This window comes from Peromyscus californicus, unplaced genomic scaffold, assembly GCF_007827085.1.
Source record: "Peromyscus californicus insignis strain IS unplaced genomic scaffold, ASM782708v3 Scaffold_8__1_contigs__length_139910024, whole genome shotgun sequence".
Classification (NCBI taxonomy): domain Eukaryota; kingdom Metazoa; phylum Chordata; class Mammalia; order Rodentia; family Cricetidae; genus Peromyscus; species Peromyscus californicus.
In genome coordinates this window covers 137,336,589-137,356,060 of record NW_026294606.1, presented here as the reverse complement: position 1 = coordinate 137,356,060, position 19,472 = coordinate 137,336,589, and the positions used below count along the sequence as shown (strand labels likewise).

Genomic DNA, 19,472 nt, shown 5'->3' with positions numbered 1-19,472 from the left:
CCTAGCAAGCAGGAGAGTGGCAAATTCAAAGCTAGCATGAGCTCTACATAGCAAATTATAGACTAGTCTGGACAACACTGAGACCCTGTCTTTAAAAAATAAAAGGATCCAGAAAGTGGATGTTACAACCTTTGTATGGTATGTGCATTTCCAGTCACATACACATTTTTTATTTGTTTTTCTTTCTTACAACCCTTTAAATGTATACAGCTAGGGACTAGAGAGATGGCTCAGCAGTTAAGAGCACTAGCTGTTCTTTCAAATGATTAGGGTTCAAATCCTAGCTTCAACCTTGCTCACAACTGACTATAACTTCAGTTCCAGAGAATCCAGTACCCTCTCTTGGCTTCTGGGCACTTTTCACATGTAGGTACACAGGCATGCATGTTAGGCAAACGCTCATGTACATAAATATAAATTTAAAAAAATTTTAAGTAAAACTATTTTTATCTCATGGGTCACAAAAAAAGAAGTCAAACTAATTTTAGCTCACAAACATAAATTAGCTAATGCCTGGTATAGTTTTTTAAGAGGGAAATTGACATTTTTGTGACATTGAAGGCCATGGGAAAATTTTCATCCCTCTGTTCTCAGCTTCTTCTGTGGGAATACTGTCACCCCAAAAGAAGTCCCCACCAACCACAATGCTTTTGCCAGCCTCACCAGCCAAAGCTCCTGAGACAGAGCCCATTGATGTCGCTGCTCATCTCCAGTTGTTAGGAGAGTCCCTCAGCCTCATTGGACACCGCCTGCAGGAGACAGAGGTAAGCACAGCACTCATTAGCAGGATTCCTGTTTCTTATACCATTTAGATCCATTTAGAGCCATTTGTTCATTTAATGAGCAACTACTTAATGCAAAATAATGCCAGGTACCCATGGTATAGTGAAAAGATGTCTAGAGATTCAGAGTCTGCCTACTGGCTCTTAGAGTTTATACCATTATACCATCCTGTAGAAACAGTGGTGCTAGGAGAAGTTAAGATACCCTGTAGCTGGGTTTTAGTCTCTAAAAGTTTAGTGGAAGAACTAGAGATGTCTCTGCAGTTAAGAGCACTGGCTGCTCTTCCCAAAGACCAGGACTCAAATCCCGGCATGCACAAGGTAGCTCACAACCACTTGCAACTCTAGTTCTGGGAAATCTGATGCCTTCTTCTGGCCTCCTTAAGCACAGACATACTTGGGGGTAAAACACCCACCCATACATATAACAATTTTTTAAAAAATTAAGTAGAAGCCACTCATGGCAGCTCAGCTTAATAATCCCAGAACTTGGAAGGCTGAAGCGGGAGAATTGCTGCAAGTTCAAGATCAGCCTAGGCTCCAGACTGAAATCCTGTCTCAAAAAAAATAAGCCCAAGTAAATTAAAATGCAGTGAAAAAAATAGTGGACACCCCTGGAGCCTTCTGAGAGCTGGGATTGTTTAGTACAATTTCTGCAGTTTTGAATGGTCAGACAAGATTATACAAGGATAAGAATTCCCATCATTCTCTGAAAATCCCAGCGTTCAAGAGCCAGAAGCAGGAGGATAATCACAAGATTGAGGCCAACCAGGGCTAGAGAGTGAGACTCTACCTTTAAAGAAAGGGTCCTAGGGAAAAAGCTCACAGGGCTCAACCTTAGACAAAGAACTACAGGCAACTAAGGAATACTGAGAGTAGAAGAAATAGTCTTCCCCAGGGAAGAGCACACCAACTAGTTATCCAGTACCAAATGGTCAGCCCTGAAAACAAATACAAGTAACATTATACAGACTGAGCACGTTGTATTTGTGTGCTTAGGAGAAAAATACACACATGCACCTCCAGGAGTGTCAAAACAGTTAATGATAAAAAGAGACCATGAATTTGAAAGAGAGCAAGGAGGGGAATGTGGGAGGGTTTGGTGAGAGAAAGGAAAGAGGGAAATGATGTAATTATATTACAGTATCAAAAGAATGAAAGGAGATGTAGCATTCACCTTAATCCCAACACTTGGGAAGCAGAGGCAGATGGATCTCTGTGAGTTCCAGGACAGCCAGGGCTACACAGAGAAACCCTGTCTCGAAAAGAAAAAAAGAAAAGGGGCTGAAATAAGAGCATAGCTGCTCTTCCAGCAGACCTAGATTCCATTCCCAGCACCCATGTGGCCGCTGACAACTGTCTGTAACTGCAGTTCCAGGGGACCCAAACACCCTCTCTAACCATGCACACACATGGTGCACAGAATACAGGCAGGCAACACACTTTTACACATAAAAGTACGATCTTTTATTGTGGTTTTCTTTGTCCTTCTGAAAGTTCATTTCTAACCGATCTTCCCCTTAGCTAACTTAGTGTGGCAGTTCAGTTCTCAGCTGTGAGACATTTCAGCAAAGGAATTATTGTATGCTATTAAAGCTATTTTTTTTAAGATTTATTTATTTATTTATTATATATGCGTGTTCTGCCTACATGTATGCCTGCACTCCACACCAGAAGAGAGCACCAGATCTCATTATAGTTAGTTGTGAGCCACCACGTGGTTGCTGGGAATTGAACTCAGGACCTCTGGAAGAGCAGCAGTGCTCTTAACCTCTGAGCCATCTCTCCAGCCCTATTAAAGCCATTTTTAAGTTAGAAAATCAGTGCAAGAATATAAAAACTAGTGACTTGTTTTACGTAAATGTTAAATTATTATTCAACAGACAAAAGCTACAGAAAATGAATCTACATCTGAGTTCTTTGGCTAGTTTCTAAAAATTCAGCAGGTGTTGAAAGAACATGGGCATTCTCATACAATACTCAAATACCTGAATAAGTAAAAGTATTTCCAGAATAAAATATTCTGTGATCTTTATTGAATTTTCACATTTAACCATTATTACATTTTCAAAAAAGTTGAAAGTAAAATGGTTTTGGGGTTTGTTTGTTTTTTTTTTCGAGACAGGGTTTCTCTGTGTAGCTTTGCGCCTTTCCTGGATCTCGATCTGTAGACCAGGCTGGCCTTGAACTCACAAAGATCCGCCTGGCTCTGCCTCCCAAGTGCTGGAATTAAAGGCATGTGTCACCACTACCCTCTGTAAAATGGTTTTATGCACTATTTATTGTCCAGATTTTCCAAGATAGTTCCTTTTTGTTTGGAAAATTTTTTTTTTTTTTTTTTTTTTTGTTTTTAGAGACAGAGTTTCTCTGTGTAACAGCCCTGGCTCCCCTGGGACTCCCTCTGTAGACCAGGCCGACCTCGAACTCACAGAGATCCACCTGCCTCTGCCACCACCCAGCTGGCAAATATTTTTGAGTTCTTATGAGATTATTCCAAGAACTTACAGAGTAGAAAAACCTAACTGTCTATTGGCTGTCTTAGGATGCTTACAGTCTAACTGGAAAGATAATTTTATGTGACTAACAGTCAGAACCATGCACACATGTGTGAAGAGATGCTTTGAGAATTTGTATATACACCGCAGGCAACAGACACCCAGCAGCATGCCCAAACCCACAGGTAGCACTTACACCTATATATAGATAGTGATACCACGATGCTTGACCTGGTACTAGAGATGGCTACTAGCAACCAAGAAGCAAGTAGGCCATGCAGCACTGAGATGCTGAATAGAATTAATTCACAGTCCACAGAGGACAGAGATTACATCGTGCCATTCCAACAGCATGTATGCAGTTTAGAATTGGGAATTGAGGCTGAGTGGTGGGTACACCTGTGACCCCAGAAATTGAGAGGCTAAGGCAGGAGGATGATGGATTTAAAGCCAGCCTGCAGTATATAACATAACACTGTCTGCAAAAGAAACAATAACAAACCCCTTCCACCCAACCAAAAAACCTGAGTAACTATAGCCATGAAAAGGGAAACTGCAGATAAGGGGTTGTTACCATACCAGAAAGAGAAAAGAGTTGATAGCTTCTGTTATCCACTTACCTTTGGTAACAGCCTTAGTAAAATATGATTCACATGCCAAAAGTTCACTCTTTATAGTGCAAGACTTAATGGCAATACTCTTCAGAGTTTTGGACCCATCACCGTCTCTAAAACCTTTTCATTACCCCAGAAAGAAACTCAATGCCCATTAGCAGTCATTTCTCGTTCCCTGTCTAGGCTGTGGTTTCCCAAAAATGTGTGCATGTATGTGTGAGTGTGAGCAAGGTGAAAGTGTGGCTTCCACTGCCCTGAGTTGGAGTTACAGGTGGTTGTGAGCTACCATGTGGGTGCTGAGAATCAACCCAGGTCTTCTGGAAGAGCAGCCTATGCTCTTAATTCCTGAACCATGTCTCCAGTCCCATGATTTTTATTTAATGAACAGCATAGTGGATTTGTAACTATTAAAATAGTTAAAGTTCATATATATGCCACCAGAAATTGCATACCACACTTTCAGGAACATTGATTTACATAGTTCACTAGTGTAGATATTGAATATCTGAGCTTCATCGCAAATTTATACAACTATTAGTACCAAAAATAGAGCCCAACTGGCCTTGCCCTCCTCATGTTGCACTGCTGTGCTGTTGTGAGCAGTTACAAGACCGTCACAGAACAGTGTCACTCAGGCATTGGTGGTGCACAGAACTGTAGCTCTACTGCTAGGATCCTGAGTCAGGAAGACTGCTGTGAATTTCAAAAAAGTGAGTTCTAGGGACCTACAGAGATGGCTCAGTGGTTAAGAACACTGACTGCTCTTCCAGAGGACCTGGGTTCAGTTCCCAGCACACACATGGCAGCTCACAACTGTCTGTAACTCCAAGATCTGACACTCTCACACAGACATACATGCAGGCAAAACACCAATACACATAAAATAAAAATTAATAATAATAATAATAATAATAATAATAATAATAATAATAATAATAATAATAAAATCAGTTCTAGGCCAGCCTGCACTAAAAAGTGAGACCCTGTCTCCAAAGGAGAGACAGAGGAAGCAGTGTTATAGGAGTAAAAGGGGTGGGTGGATAGCTGGAAAGATGTTGTAAACAGAAGATGGCAGGTACCTGATTCTCCTTCTTGGGGCCTTTTGCAGAGGAAGGTGGAAGGAGGGCCATTGAGGCTTTAGGCTCCAGCCCTACTTTAAACAGATCTTTGGAAGAGTCTTCCTGCTTAACTGTTGAGGTAGGGGTGTATATACACAGAAAGTAGAAAGATAAGGCAGGCATTCAAACCAGATAGATGTTTTGGTAGACACTGAAGTATTTGTAGTTTCCTGTTCTGGGACTGCAGAGGATTTTTGAGTAGGGTTTTGTGGGGGGCTGGGGGTATGTGATTAGAGTTCCTACTTGGCCTTCTGAGAAAATCTATAGATTGTGAGTGAAGACATCAGCACTGAGGAGAGAAGGTTCAGTAGCAATGTAGTATAGAAATGACAGAAACTTAGTAAATAGTTATTAAGATTTTGCTTGATTGCATGGGAGTGAATTCTAGTAGCCTCTCACAGATCTTCTGCTGACTACACACAGTGCCTTTTGTTACTGTGTTTTATCAAGAAGATGTAAAAGAGGAGTGAGACCTTACAAGCAGGAGAACGTTGAGCAGCAAGAGCAAGTGAGAGATTTAGTTGCCGTCTGCCTTCCTTGCAGGGCATGGTAGCAGTGTCCGGCAGCTTGTCCGTGCTCCTGGATTCAATTATCTGTGCTCTTGGCCCTTTGGCATGCCTGACCACACAACTACCTGAATTGAACGGCTGTCCCAAACAGGTCTTGGTGAGTTTTTGTTGTTGTTGTTGTTTTCCTTAACTTTTTAGAGCTGGGGCCTTTGGGAGCCAGAAAGCCTCCTTAATGAGCATACCCAGCACTGCTCCTGAGGCTTGATAGCACGTGGCACTTCTATCACATATTGTCCTACAGAGCATGACACTGTATTATCAACTGTATGCTATGGTTTCAGTGAAACTAGAAAACGTGCCACCTCCACAACAGTACTTTGGAGAGAATCGGTGTGGTCTAGCCCTTGAGGGGCCGCAGCTCAAAGGCAGTCAAGGGACTCCTCCCTACTGCCGGGTCTAATGTGAGGCGTGAGTAAAGAAGCTGGCATAGCTGACAGCAGCATGCCTGTGTCTCTAGCCACTCTCCCCCGAACGGGACCTGTCTCTGGGACCACAGTGAGGCACGCCACAGCTGAGCCCTTTCTCCTTGTTTGCAGTCAGACACGCTGGACAACATTGCATACATCATGCCTGGACTGTGACCTCCGAGAAGCCTGGGGGAACCTGTCTACCCTTCACTAGTTCATGTATATATGACTGTTCCAGATCCTCCACTGACCTCTGGGTGTAGGTTTTAAATTTTTATATCTATATATACATATATATAATGTACAGTATATACATAGGATTATAACTACTTCGCTTTTAATAATTTTATGAAATGGCAAGGGTTTAGATAAAAAGGAAACTTTGGCATGAATGTGGGCTTGGAATTATTTTTTGTGTAAAAAAAATCTGCCTTAAAAATCAGTGTGATTTGGGGACTAGGGGCTTATTCTGGGTACCATGTGTATCTCCTTATAGACAGCTAAAATGTGATTTTTTTTTTTTCTCTAAGCTTGGTTGTACCTCCAGACCCATCACTGACCATTTGCCTTACCTGTCTTATAATTGGAAATATAGTAAAGATTATGGGAGGAGGCCAGATGACTACAAACTATTTGACTCAAAGAGACCTGGGGGGAGGTGGAGGGGACTCATTCCAATTCCTACTAAAGAGGATCTGTGTCTCCAATTTTGTTGTAACCGTTGGTACCACAGTCATTGACACTACTGATAGCCTCAGTTATGTGATTCTTGGCAGCGGAGAAATACCTTGGAGAGGCCAGAGCTGTTGGTGCCGCCTGTTGAACCTGCACTGGCTGGCCAAGAAGGCTGGGTCTGTAAAAACCAAAGCTGTGTCTTCTGTTGGCAGCATTGGTTGACCACTAAATCCTGAGAGATTCTGCAGCTTCTTGGTTCTGCTCTGGTTCCCCTGGTGGGCAGATTGTGCTCTGCATTCCACACACAATCACAAAGGAGTCCTCTGTTCTCAGTGGGGTTATCTCTATGTGCGTGTGAGCGTATATTTTAATTATGTGTATTTAACTCTCTAGAATTTTTAGATTTTAATTTATCCTGTAAATTTCTGTATATATAATTTAATAACAAGCCTCCACCAGCAGTGGCATGTGGAGCTACAGACTTGTCATGTCTTCATGTCTGTCTAAAAGCTCCAAGTCATCCATATGTTAAGGTGTTATGATTCAGAAAGGAGCTTCATGGCCTTCAATAATGTTAGGAAAGTGAAATAGAAAGGAATGTCACAATTCCCAACTGCTCTTATTCCCAAAGAACCAGACCTGCTTCCCTGTTAGAAGACAGTCGAGCACTTCAGGGTTGTTTGGAAACTTGGTGTGAGATCCCTTTCCATGCTTTCTTCCTCTAGCCTAGATGGAACAGGGCAGCATCACAGCAAACTTTGCGGACCATGTAACCAGCTGCCATCCTGTTTAATTCCTTCCCCATAGCCTTACTGTGAGCTTCTCACAGGTGTTCTGGACTCTCAGTCCCTTTTTCAGATCAGAGCAGTTTTGAGATTTAATCTAGGAAATGGAGAAGGAAACAGGAATATGTGGAATCTGAAATCAAGAAGAGCAGAAATTAGCCGGGCGGTGATGGCGCATGCCTTTAATCCCAGCACTTGGGAGGCAGAGGCAGGCGGATCTCTGTGAGTTCGAGACCAGCCTGGGCTAGAGTGAGTTCTAGGAAAGGTGCAAAGCTACACAAAGAAACCCTGTCTCAAAAAAAAAAAAAAAAGAAAAGAAAAAAGAAAGAGCAGAAATTTAAATTTGAGTTAACAGGTCAGAACCTCATTTGAACCTACAGAAGTTTCCTTTGAGAAACAGGGTATGAAGGAGAGGCCAAGAAGACACACATGGTACAGGAAGCAGTCAGTCCTCCATTGTCATTGCTCCAGACAGCAGGGAACTCCTGATGAGAACTGACTTTTCGTGTTTGTTTTCCTCTGAAGCCTAGCCCTGTTGTGTTTGTATTAAAGATTTGTACACATTTGTATAATAATCTGTAACTTGTGTATTTGGTACTATTAGAGGAAAAACTTTGGATTCAGGCCTTCTTGCTGTTTTTATATCATTGTTTTATTTTGTTTTTTTTTTTTTTAAATAAATCCTAGTGGTTTGATCCAAACCCTATTACAGTTGTATAAAGAAACAAAATTTTGTACTTATATTAAAGATCTCATTTTTAATATTTGTAGTCCGGTCTTAGCTGTCTTTTCCCTAATTGGGTTAATCATAGTTGCTGTAAAATTATAAAAAACCTGTCATTCACTCTATTCTACCCTAATTTTTCTCTAAAAGGGGATGGGGGCTGGAGAGATGGGTCAGTGATTAAGAATACTTCCTGCTCTTGCAAAGGACCCAAGTTAGATCCCAGCTCCAGAGGATCAGGCACCCTTTCTAGCCTCCTTAGGCACTAGCACACAAGTGCATATACCCACACAAAGATACACATACATATACATAATTAAAATTAAAAAATTTTAAACCAAATGCTGAAATAAAGGTCAAGTTTTCATATTCCTACCTATCCTGGGTCTAAGGCTCCCAAATATCATTTGTATATTGTAAAACTAGAGAATCTGATAATTGTGGCTGTAATGCCTGGCTAATGAAACCATGTACATTATTGTATTGGCCTAAATCAAGTATCCATTAATTTTGTCAGGGTTGCATGAAATACTGTGCTGAAAAATATACAGTTCATGTCCCATGAGCTTCCGGAGTCTTGTCTGTAAAAAAAAAAAAGTGATGTCACCTCCCTGTCTCTGAGTCTACAGCCAGCTGGCCTAAAGTTTGGTAATATTATGAACATTGAATATATGGAAATTTGACCTTTCATGGTTAAAAAAAGTTAATGGAAATACAAGATGTTAAAAATTGTAAGTAGCAAAATAAAACTTATTAAAGGCTGAGTTTTATGGTGCACAACTATAATTCCAACACTCAGGAGATCTGAATTTGAGACCAGCCTAGGAAGATTATATCAAAAATAGGTACAGAGCACTGGCTTGGTTTGAAAAGTTGTGGTCTGTCCTCTGTACTCACCATGACACACACAGTAAAAAAAATTTTAAAATTTAAAACATGTCTTATAAAGATATATCAAGGAAGAAATCACTGAATGCCTACTATTGAGTGATTCACATGTCATCTTAATACTCTCAAAGCATTATGGGTATTGTCCCCCTTTACAACTGAGGGGAACAGATGCAGAAAAAGTACTTTTCCCATTTGCCAAGTAAAAACAGAGGCCGGTGAGGTGGCTTGCCAGAGTCCTGGGTGTAGACTTGAGTTCATTCTCTGTCTCAAGGGAGCACAAACCCAGGCCCTTGCCTCTTGGCTACACACAAGGTGGTTCTTGGAGCAGGGAGACATCAAAAAGAAATTTCGAGTCTGACAGAGTCAAGGAGCCTGTCACTCAGGGCTACGTCTCCAGGATTGAAGGCTAAGACACTGATACAAGCCCCAGCTGTATAACTAGACCCAAGTCGTTCCCTGGCCAGAGACCCAGTTTCCGGATGTGAAGACTTCTAGGCTCCGCCGCAGAGCAAGCGGAAGCCTTTCAGGGGCGTGGCTTAGAGGGCGGGGCCTCGTGGCTGTGCGCCAGAGCCCCCGCCCCGCGTGCCGACCAGCGGGTCACGTGACGGGTCGGCGGCGCCGGCGGTTGCTGTCACCTGATTCTGGGAGCTGGTGGCAGCGGCAGCGGTGGCAATGGACTTTCTCCTGGGAAACCCGTTCAGCTCTCCGGTGGGACAGCGCATCGGTGAGTCCCCGAAGCCGCGCGCAGCCCCTCCCCTGTGTGCCGCTCTGGCCTGGGCCCTGGGACCTGTCGGAGTCCCCAGTCTGGGGTGGGAAGAGGTAGGCGAGGCTGGCGCGGCGCTCTTGGCTCCGCCTCCCTATGATTCACCCTGATTGACAAGATCAAGGGCCAACCAGAAGCCTCATATGGGGATTGATGCTGAGGGTGACCAGTAGGCAGGGGGAGAGGGCGGGTCCAGGCGTAAGTGGCTCAACCAATGCGTGCGTACTGGGGTCCAGAGTAGAGGGAGAAAGTTTGGGTTAAAGGGACTGCTGTGATGAGCGGGCGTTGGGCCCCGCAGACGCCGGGCGCGCGCAAGCTGAGGGCCCCTCCCGGGTTGGCCGCGCTCAGGTCATTCTCCGCTTCTCCGGACCCTCACGTTCCCGGACACCGGAGTGTCTGGGCTCGGCCGCGCCTCTGTCCCCGCGGTCGGGAGACTCGGGTTTGTGTGACGTCGCCCCGGTGGTGTTCCTCGCCCGTAGTTAAGGGACGGTGGCCTGGCCTTCCTGGGCTTGCTTGATCATTAAATGCATTAATAAGCGCAAAGCACTGAGGATGCTGCCTGACACATAACTAACGCTTGTCGTTGTCACTGCGATACCACCTAGTGGGGCTGGAGCCCGTGGGAAGATGCCGGCTCCCAGAACCTACTCTCGGGCGGAGGGCAGGCGACATTTCCCCAGGAATGGGTGGTCTGGGTATGACAGACACACACACACACACACACACACACACACACACACACACACACACACACACACACACTTCTTGCCCGAAGGGTCCCAACAGCATTGTGAAATTCTTTTTGATGGCTTTTCGCCTTGGGTTCAGACTGGGAAGCCTGGATCTTTTAGTTAAGGCATTCTTTGCATTCTTCCTGCCTTGGAAGCCAAGGCTTCCCCAAAGTCGTTAGCCCAGCTCTGTGTTGTAACCGCCACTGCGGCTGTTAGTAGCTCTTCTGAGGTTCTCATCAGTTCCCTGCAAGGGACTGCTAGTGCCTGAAATCCAGGTGCTTCACAAAGCCCCACCCTGAATCCTTATTTGGGACCTGGAAAAAGAAGGCAGCCCTCTTTACATACTTGCTACATAAAAACAAGGAAATTAGTCTGGCTGTAAAAACCAGCCACAAAGTCCTGAGACTTTCTGGATAAGCTTATTTGGGCTCAGTGTGCTTACCAGCTGTTCAAAACTCAACATCTCTTCGTGCCCTGAAAGGTTGCCTTCCTTGGGCAAGAAATACTTCTGGACAGACAGAATGCTGCTACATCAGTGCACTGGCTAAATCTCACTGCTGGACCCTCTCTGCCTTGGGGTTCATGTCAGATTAGGCTAGACCCATCTGAGATTCAAGCTGGCAGCTGTGGGGTTCTCAGTAGTGCTCTTTGCAATTGGCTGGGAGACCACAAATTTCAAAACCTCCCACCATAAGCAGTAGCTCACACCTTTAATCCTAGCACTTGGGAGACTAAGACAAGAGGATTGCCACCAAGTCCCAGGCTAGCTGGACTACAAAATGAGTTTCAGGGCAGCATGAGCTGCAGAGTAAGACCCTGTTTCAAAACAAAAATACCAGTCTGCACAGTCCTGTTACTGGGGGGGGGGGGGGGGGGGGGTTGAGTTCTACAAAGGGAAGGTGGTGAAGACTGAGACTCACCCAAGAAGCCAGTGAATTGATAGCACAACTGAAATGAGCCTTCCAGGGCTACTGAAGAGGCTGTAAAAGAGCCTGGTGTGGTGGAGCATGTCTATAATCCCAGCACTCAGGAGGCTGAAGCAGGAATGTTTTGAGTTCAAGTCCATCCTGGTCCACATAGAGAGCCCTACCTTGAACAACAATATCAGTGTTCCTTATGTACTCTTCTATGTGTAGAGACAGAAGTACTGGAAGTGTGTGTGTGTGTGTGTGTGTGTGTGTGTGTGTCTGCCTGCCTGCCTGCCTGTCTGTCTGTCTGTCTGCCTGTCTGTCTGAGACAGAGTCTCAGTGTTGCCCAGCTTGGCCTGGAACTTAGGGACTCAAGCAGTCCTCCCCATCAGCTTCCAAGTATCAAAGACCGTGCACCTGTACCAAAGGGCCTAGCTGGCTGTGATGATCGATGGCCAGGTTTTAGCTGTTTGAATTCCTGAATCTAGGCCTCTCTTTGCTACAGCAGTTAAATGGTGTCTTCTCAGGTCTGACCTCATGCCCTGAGAGTAGAGTCTTGTATGGTTGGCATACTAGAGGACAGCAGTCACTAAATGGTGCTAGTCAGGGCCCAGTGTCACTGGCCTCGCAATTCACATGCAACCTGATGCTTGCTGGTTTCACTGTCTGGAGTGTCTGCTTCTGTGAGGAGCTAGGCTCATCCCTTAGAGCACTAGGCACCATCACCTCCTCCACTGAGGTCTTTCCTAACTCCTGCTTCAATCTCTGTTCTTTTATTCTCTTGTCACTCTGCTTCCTGTAGGCACAAAACTGCTCTCACCTCAAGGGAAATCACAGATAGTTTATCCCTGAGCCAAATATGAATTGCTGTGACCCAGGAACACAGATTCACATCACCCCAAATAACATGTTCCAATGTGGGAAATAGTTTCATGACATTTTTGTAGCTACAGAACAAAAGCAAACCAGAAATCAGGCAATTGGGTTACAGCAAAGCATCAAAATCTATGCTGCATGTCTCAAGTGCCAGCTGATGACATTCCTAGCTCTTGGGTTGGTGGACGCTAGTTTTCTATTAACTTTTTCCAAAAGGTGTTACCTGATAGTCACAGATTTTCTGGGAACTTCAGTTTGTAAACTTAAACTCTGTTGCTTGAGAGTAGTTATAAGAAAGCTGGTTCCCAGAGAGTGCCTACACAGTGAGAGGGTGTGGGGAACATCAGCTCCTGCTATCTCACCATCATTTACTGTTTCTACCTCCATCATACTGATACACCACCATCCCTGCTAGGCTTGACTTGAGACCAGGAGTTATCCCTTCTTTTCCTGGTGCCTCAGGTGAAAAAAGAAAAAAAGAAGGACATGACTACTCCTAGGTATGGTGGAGGAAAAAGTTTATTGTAGATTAAAGGGAGAGCATAGCCAGTGAGGCGGGCCATGTGGGGGTGGTAAGGGAGAGAACACACACACACACACACACACACACACACACACACACACACACACACGCGCACTCGAGTTGGAGCTGTCCTTGGATACCCAAAGCCTACCCATGAGCCCATAGACAGGAATCAGAAATGAATGACCAGCATCAGGGCTCTGAGGTTTTTTTGGGGCAGATGGGCTAGAAACCCACAAGCTAGGCCATGTTGTAGACACTGGGCTGGGTTAGGAGTGATGGTATTGGTCCCTGTCTACTGCTGACTATTGCAGTTCTGTCTCACATCCCCATCTGTAATGAAACACAGGGGCATCCCAGTCCCTCGCCTTCCCAAAGGGCTGGTGAACAGCAGTTGAAAGGTAGAGGGAATGGGGAAGGGTTAGTACTACAAGGCACAAAGGGGCAGTGTGGTGTTACAAGAGGCAGCCTACCCTGGACCTGTCAGAGATGGACCAAATACCTTGTTCATAATGAGCTCCTCTGCCCACTCTTGGTGAAAGGTAGAGGTCAAAGGAGAGGGGGCCTCAGAGGACTCTTACATCGGCTGGCAGGGTGGACTAGACCAGGCTTACTCTACAAAGGGCCACACAATCAATCCTAAAGGCTTAGGAAGGCCATATGGTCTCTGTTAAACACTTCAACAAGGCTATTATTGCATAAGAGCAGCCAGAGACAATAGGTAAATGAATGGGCGTGGTGATGCTCCAGTAAAACTTTATGGGCCATGGAATTTGAGTTCATGTCATTTCCATGTGCCATTAAGTATTATTCTTGTCGGGTGTGGTGTTGCATGCCTTAAATGCCGCACTCAGAAGGCAGAGGCAGGCAAATCTCTGTGAGTTCCAGGCCAGCCTGGTCGACATAGTAAGACCCTATCTCAAAACAATGTCTACATAGGGCTTCGCCTTGGCTGGACAAATACTAGTAAGGCCCAAGGTGACCTTGAGTCAGAACTCTCGCTCTGTGACCTGGAGTAGGTTATTAACCTCACTATCTTCTGGTTCTTCATCTGTAAAAGGAGGCTAATAATAGCACCTGTCAGGTGGGATTGCTGTGTAATGTGTGGCATTTGAAGCACCTGGACCGATGGCTGCCAGACAGGAGGAGTTCACAGCTGTTAGCCATGGGGACTGTCATTGGTGGTGTTCCTAGGGCACACTTAATGACAGAGTTAAGGTAACAATGCAGGGCCCAGACTCCAGTGCAGCTTTTCTGTTGGTCTTTGTGTCCCTGGGATATGAGCAGTCACTGGCTGGGTGGCAGCACATTCACAGGCAGGTCAGGTTTCAGGTTCTAGGGTGAAGCTGGTTCTCCTGGGGATAGGGCTCAGCCTGACTGTGGACTGAACTGCTGAATAGGTTTTGTTCCCACATGGAGCACTGAGAAATAGGAGTAAAGTCCTGGATTTCTGCTCTCAGAGGGTGGTGTTTGGGCAGCTGAACTAAAGCCCTCAGTGTGGAACTCTCTTGGGGCTGCCACTCCATAAGGAGCCTGGGGATTCAGGACACTTTAACTCTTAACCCTCTGATGAAGGAGGTCCTGATCTAGGCCAATACTCTCACATTGCCACATTCATCTGCCACCTTTTAACCTTTGTATCTTCATGCCTCCTTTGTTATTATTTTCATGGTGTTTTCCTTTAATTGGCTCACCCACTCATTTATCCCCATCTTTCACAATTAGGCCCACAAAGTCATGACAGCAAGCCCTTTACCCACTGAGCCATCTCATCATCCTGGTGAAGGTAAATTTTAGATAAGATTAGTAATGAAATAGTAGACCCTGACAGGCATAGATTGCCCTCTATAATGTGGACGATCCCTACCCAATCAGTTGAAGACATTCCTGGAAAGACTGACATCCCCAGAGCAAGGGAAACCCTGCCAGCAGACACATCTGTCGCTGATTCTCACTTGACTCAAGATTTTGGACCTGCCAAGCCTTTACAATCATATGAGTGCATGCCTTAAAATCAATGAGCCCACTGGTATTGCATGCTTGCTCACTCTCTCTTTCTCACACTCTTCCAGTCTTCCATTTCTCACTTATTTTTATTTTATATGGGTGTGTTGCGTGGTATATGCATGTACATGTGTGTGCACAGGTTCATGTGCATTTGTGTGAATGTGTGTGTGGAAGTCAGAGGTCAGACTGGTTGAATGTCTTCACCTTTTTTGATAGTGGCTCTCTCAGTGAACCTGAAGCACACCAACTCAGCAGACTACCTGTCCAGCAGCTCCTGGTACTCTCCTGTCTCTGCCTCCCCAGAGTTGCCATCACAGGTACACACCACCACACCCAGCTTCTTACAGCTTCTTACATGGTGCTGGGGATCGGAAACCAGGTCTAAATAAACACAGCAAGCACATAACCAACCAAACTATCTCCCTAGCTTTTCTTCCATTTCTCCGAACCCTGACTAATCCCAGCACCCTCTCCACCTCCTATACAAGGCTGTCCACACGTCTTACACAATCTCAAGTGGAGTAGAGAATGACACCCACACTCCCTCCTGCCTGAACAGCTTAGGAAACTCTCCTTTGTCTAGCCAAAGGTTTCTCAGCAAAGAATTGTAGTTAGTTACATCAACTTGGAAAATGTGGAGTGAGGAAGCAATACCCTCTGTAAGGTATTTTAAGGTTTCTCTTGTGGCCTGTGGTTAGAAAAAAAAAAAAATGACAGGGAGAAACAACCAGGGTTTTAAGAAAGGGTGTTTCAGCAACTTAGGAAATGGATAGAACATTCCAGGCTGGGTCTGGAAAGAGTTGTTCATTTGAAAATAGGCTTCAAGACAACTTGCTGGCTAGAGAAAAAGTTGGCTACTCTATATGATTTTAGAATGGTTTTTAATGGGAAGTCTTGAAATTTTGGACTATAGTTTTGTGGCTGATACTTTTGTAGTGGATAACATTTGTTTGGTGCTTATGCTGTAGTCAGTGGACTTAAGATACTTACCATGCGTACTTTCATCCCCTTCTCACAGGACCCTGGAAGGTGGGCACGTTAGTTACCCTATTCTGCGGAGGAAGAATGAGGCCCAGAGGAGCTCAGGTGTTCACTCAGGGTCACACAGCTACTGGGTGCTAAAGTCAGGGCCTACCCTGGGAATTTTCTGTTCACATCATGTGTTTCTAGTTTTTCCCCCTCACTGCTGACCCACAGGACTGAAAGGGACTCACTGGGCTTCTCCTTGCATCATAGGGTGTCCATCTAGAATGATTGTATCCACTAATGGCTCCGATATTCCTACCTCTTCCATAACAATTTCCTCCCCAGGGCAGGGAGCTCAGCTGAGGACACCAGCAGCTTGGGTCTCTTTACTAGGAAAACAAAGCCTACAGGAACCACCCCAGGAAGGGACTTCCACCTGTGTTCAAGTGGCTAGAAGTGAGTGGAGGGGGACTAGGGAAGAGAAACACTGTGAGCCAGGGGAAGGAGTCTGTCACAGCAGCAGGTCAGCAGTGGTGTTCATGAATGTCATATATCAGGTGTCCAGTAGTATCTATTGTGAGCAGATGAGTTACAACCATGTGCTGTACTTCCAGGTGGCTGGCACAAACAGCCTGTATCCCAGGGGCCACTTGAGATGGTGCTGACTGGGGGGATTATGTCCAGAATCACATCAGAGAAGAGGATGTTAGGTTAAAGGGCAGATTAAGAAAAGATCTGAAGCCGGGCGGTGGTGGCGCACACCTTTAATCCCAGCACTTGGGAGGCAGAGCCAGGTGGATCTCTGTGAGTTTGAGGCCAGCCTGAGCTACCAAGTGAGTCCCAGGAAAGGCGCAAAGCTACACAGAGAAACCCTGTCTCGAAAAACCAAAAAAAAAAAAAAAAAGAAAGAAAGAAAGAAAAAAGAAAAGATCTGGACCAGGTATGGTGGCACAGATCTTTAATCCCACCTTTTGGGAGGCAGAGGCAGGTGGATCTCTATGAGTTCGAGGCCATCCTGGTCTATAGAGTGAGTTCCAGGACAGCCAGGGCTACACAGAGAAACCCTGTCTTGAAAAAGCAAAAAGAGAGGAACAAAGAGAGAGCAAGAGAGGAGCAGGACAAGAAAAGAAAGGAAAAAAAGGACCTTTTTTTGAATTTTCTGAAAGATTGGGATTTTATCTAATAGCTACTAGGGATCAAGGAATGTCAAGTGGAGGTGGTGCTTCTCCTAACTAAAGTACTGTAAAGGTGCTGAAAATGTAGCCTTATCATCATCCAGTCACTTAGCAAACAGGCTCTGTAAGCTTCATCCAGTGTAGAGAACTGGGAGACTTAACCTACCTCCAGATGCATCGCACTCTAATGGAAGGGACAGACAGACCAAGAACCCACCTGAGAGTTACATTCTATGTGGAATGCTGGTGGCCCACTGAGTGCAGGAGCAAACAGGGAAGACTCAAGGTACCCAGAAAATGACCTGACCTTATTGATGGGACTAGGAACTGAGTTAAGGAACAAGGGCACAGTCCCAGAAGAATTGAGCATATTCAGAAGTACAGAAGCCTGAGTGAGGGCCATCAGACCAGTGCACAGCAAGCAGGTCAGAAGCTAAGCTATGGGAAGGTTATACTATCCCACTTGGCTCCTGACCACCAAATTCCAGGAAGGCCAGGGCACTCAAATTCGTTCTATAGGTACCACAGCATGGCCAAACTCTAGGAAAGCCACACAGTAGAGTCTGATAGAGGAATCCTGATCAGCTTGCCCTGTTCGAGCTTCTGGCAATAGGAAACCACATGTTTATCTATAAGGAAATCTGGAGAGAGACAACTTCCCATGGGCTGACATCGAAATACTGTCCTTACCAAAGCTCTTCTCTGTCATTAGCTTGGAGGCTGAGGTGTGAAATGCAACAAACAGTACTGGGGAGAACAGGTGTCCAGGCCATAGCATTGAACCAAATGCCTGGTAGCCTGGAGACTCAGTGCATTATTATACAAACACACTAGGACCCTCACCTGTCTGCCACCTAGAGTGTGGGGGTGGGAGAATTATGAGCTGGGCAAGTAGTGGTAGCCTTCAGGGGACAGAGCAAAGTGGCCAGCACTCTGGGATAGTGCAAGCAAGCAGACTTTGCCTATCTTCATCAGCATTGGCTGATACATCAGCCAAGGTGACAGGAAAGGAGGGTCATGGAGCTCATACACAGATACTTGCTCTGTGAGTGCTGCGTCATTTAATCCTTGTTTTCTGGTGATCACATGGTACTGGAGGAGGCTGGCTGAGGAGATGGTTAAGGGTGGGTGTGGGTGGAGTAAGGGTGGGGTGTGCATTAGCAGACTCATTTCCTCTTCTGCATCCTAGCCCCACAGCCTATGTGCTGACTCATCCTCACTTTCTGCATTACCCACCATAACCTCCATTGGATGCACATTGGCTGATGGCAGGACCTTGTTAGCCTTGCTCACCAATGTCTCCCCAGAGCCTGGACATGTTTCAAGGTATTTGGGAGGCATGTAACAGTGGTTACAGGTCTGTTTGAGCCTGTAATCTAGGTGGGAAGCAAAGACAGGAGGATCAATACAAGTCCCAGACTAGCCCTGCCTACAGAGTGAGCATCAGGCAGCCTGTCTACACAGTAGGTCCCAAGCCAGTCCTCTCTACGCAGTAAGTCCTAAGCCATTCCTGTCTACAGAGTAAGCTCCAGGCCATCCTTGTCTGCAGAGGAAGTCCCAGGTCACCCAGGGTAATAAAAAAGCAAGATTCTTTCTCTAAACAAAAAAGAGTGAGTGTGTTTGAGAACCAGACCTTTTGGAGTGTGAATCTCTGCTTTGCAGCTTACCAACCATGTGGCTGTGGACAAGTTATAGCCCTCTCTGTTCTTGCCGTTGTTCTAGACTGTTTTGAGGGTAGTGAGTGTCACTATGTGCAAGACATTCTCAGTCTTATGTTTGGTGCATACTGTGCCCAGTGAGTGTGTGTGTATGAGCTGGCTGTCTGACTGCATGAAGGACGACCTTCCAGGCAGCACCCAGGAATGTGAAAGAAAAAGAGTTCCAAAAGTGGGGACTCGGTATTGATTGTTCCTCTCACTCTTGAAGAGTTCAGATTATGACCCTTGGTAGCAGGGTTATAGATAACTTTTCAACAGAAAAGAATGCTGGTTAGAATTGCATTAAAGGAGAAGGGTGTAGGAGTGACAGTCTAGGCCTAGGCATGTGATGGCACCTGGTCCAGAGCTGGCCCTGTCGTGAGAGACTTGGTAGCTTCTGGCCTGTGCAGGTGAGGAGACAGCTGATGTGGCAACAGGAAGGCAATGCACCGTAGCTGCAATGCTGTCTGTAGCTCTACTGAGCACCTACAGAATGGTTCCAAGGGACAGGAGAGCAGGGCCCCTCTGGGACCATGAAGGCAGCCGTCCTGCCAGGGATTGTAGGTCACCACTGAAGATGAAAAGGTGGTGGGCAGGGGCAGGCACCTAGCAACTGCCTGGAGCACAACCTTTGTGCCTGCCCCTGCCCACCACCTTTTCATTTCCTTTGGCCCAAGTTGCAGTCAGACCCCAATGATCATCACAGCCTTCACCTGGCATGAGACAATTGACTGGTTGAGAAGTCACACTGCTGTGAAACAGGCAG

General features: G+C 45.6%; 2 protein-coding genes across 6 annotated transcripts in view; both read left to right on the top strand.

The window, feature by feature from the left end:
* Positions 1-8,215, top strand: part of Hmgxb4 (HMG-box containing 4) — a 46,895-nt gene extending 38,680 nt beyond the window's left edge. For 3 of the 4 annotated variants that reach the window (XM_052726831.1, XM_052726834.1, XM_052726833.1), the window contains 3 exons: positions 595-764; positions 5,553-5,675; positions 6,115-8,215. In XM_052726831.1, coding sequence (XP_052582791.1) covers positions 595-764; positions 5,553-5,675; positions 6,115-6,159 — 338 coding nt within the window. In that variant the 3' untranslated portion in view covers positions 6,160-8,215. Of the gene's footprint in view, positions 1-594; positions 765-5,552; positions 5,676-6,035 lie in introns of all 4 variants that reach the window. The other variant, XM_052726832.1, reaches the window with a different exon arrangement.
* Positions 8,216-9,651: 1,436 nt separating this feature from the next.
* Positions 9,652-19,472, top strand: part of Tom1 (target of myb1 membrane trafficking protein) — a 37,233-nt gene continuing 27,412 nt past the window's right edge. Inside the window, exon 1 of one of the 2 annotated variants that reach the window (XM_052726835.1) lies at positions 9,652-9,784. In XM_052726835.1, the coding sequence (XP_052582795.1) occupies positions 9,733-9,784 (52 nt within the window). In that variant the 5' untranslated portion in view covers positions 9,652-9,732. The remainder of the gene's footprint in view (positions 9,785-19,472) is intronic. The other variant, XM_052726836.1, reaches the window with a different exon arrangement.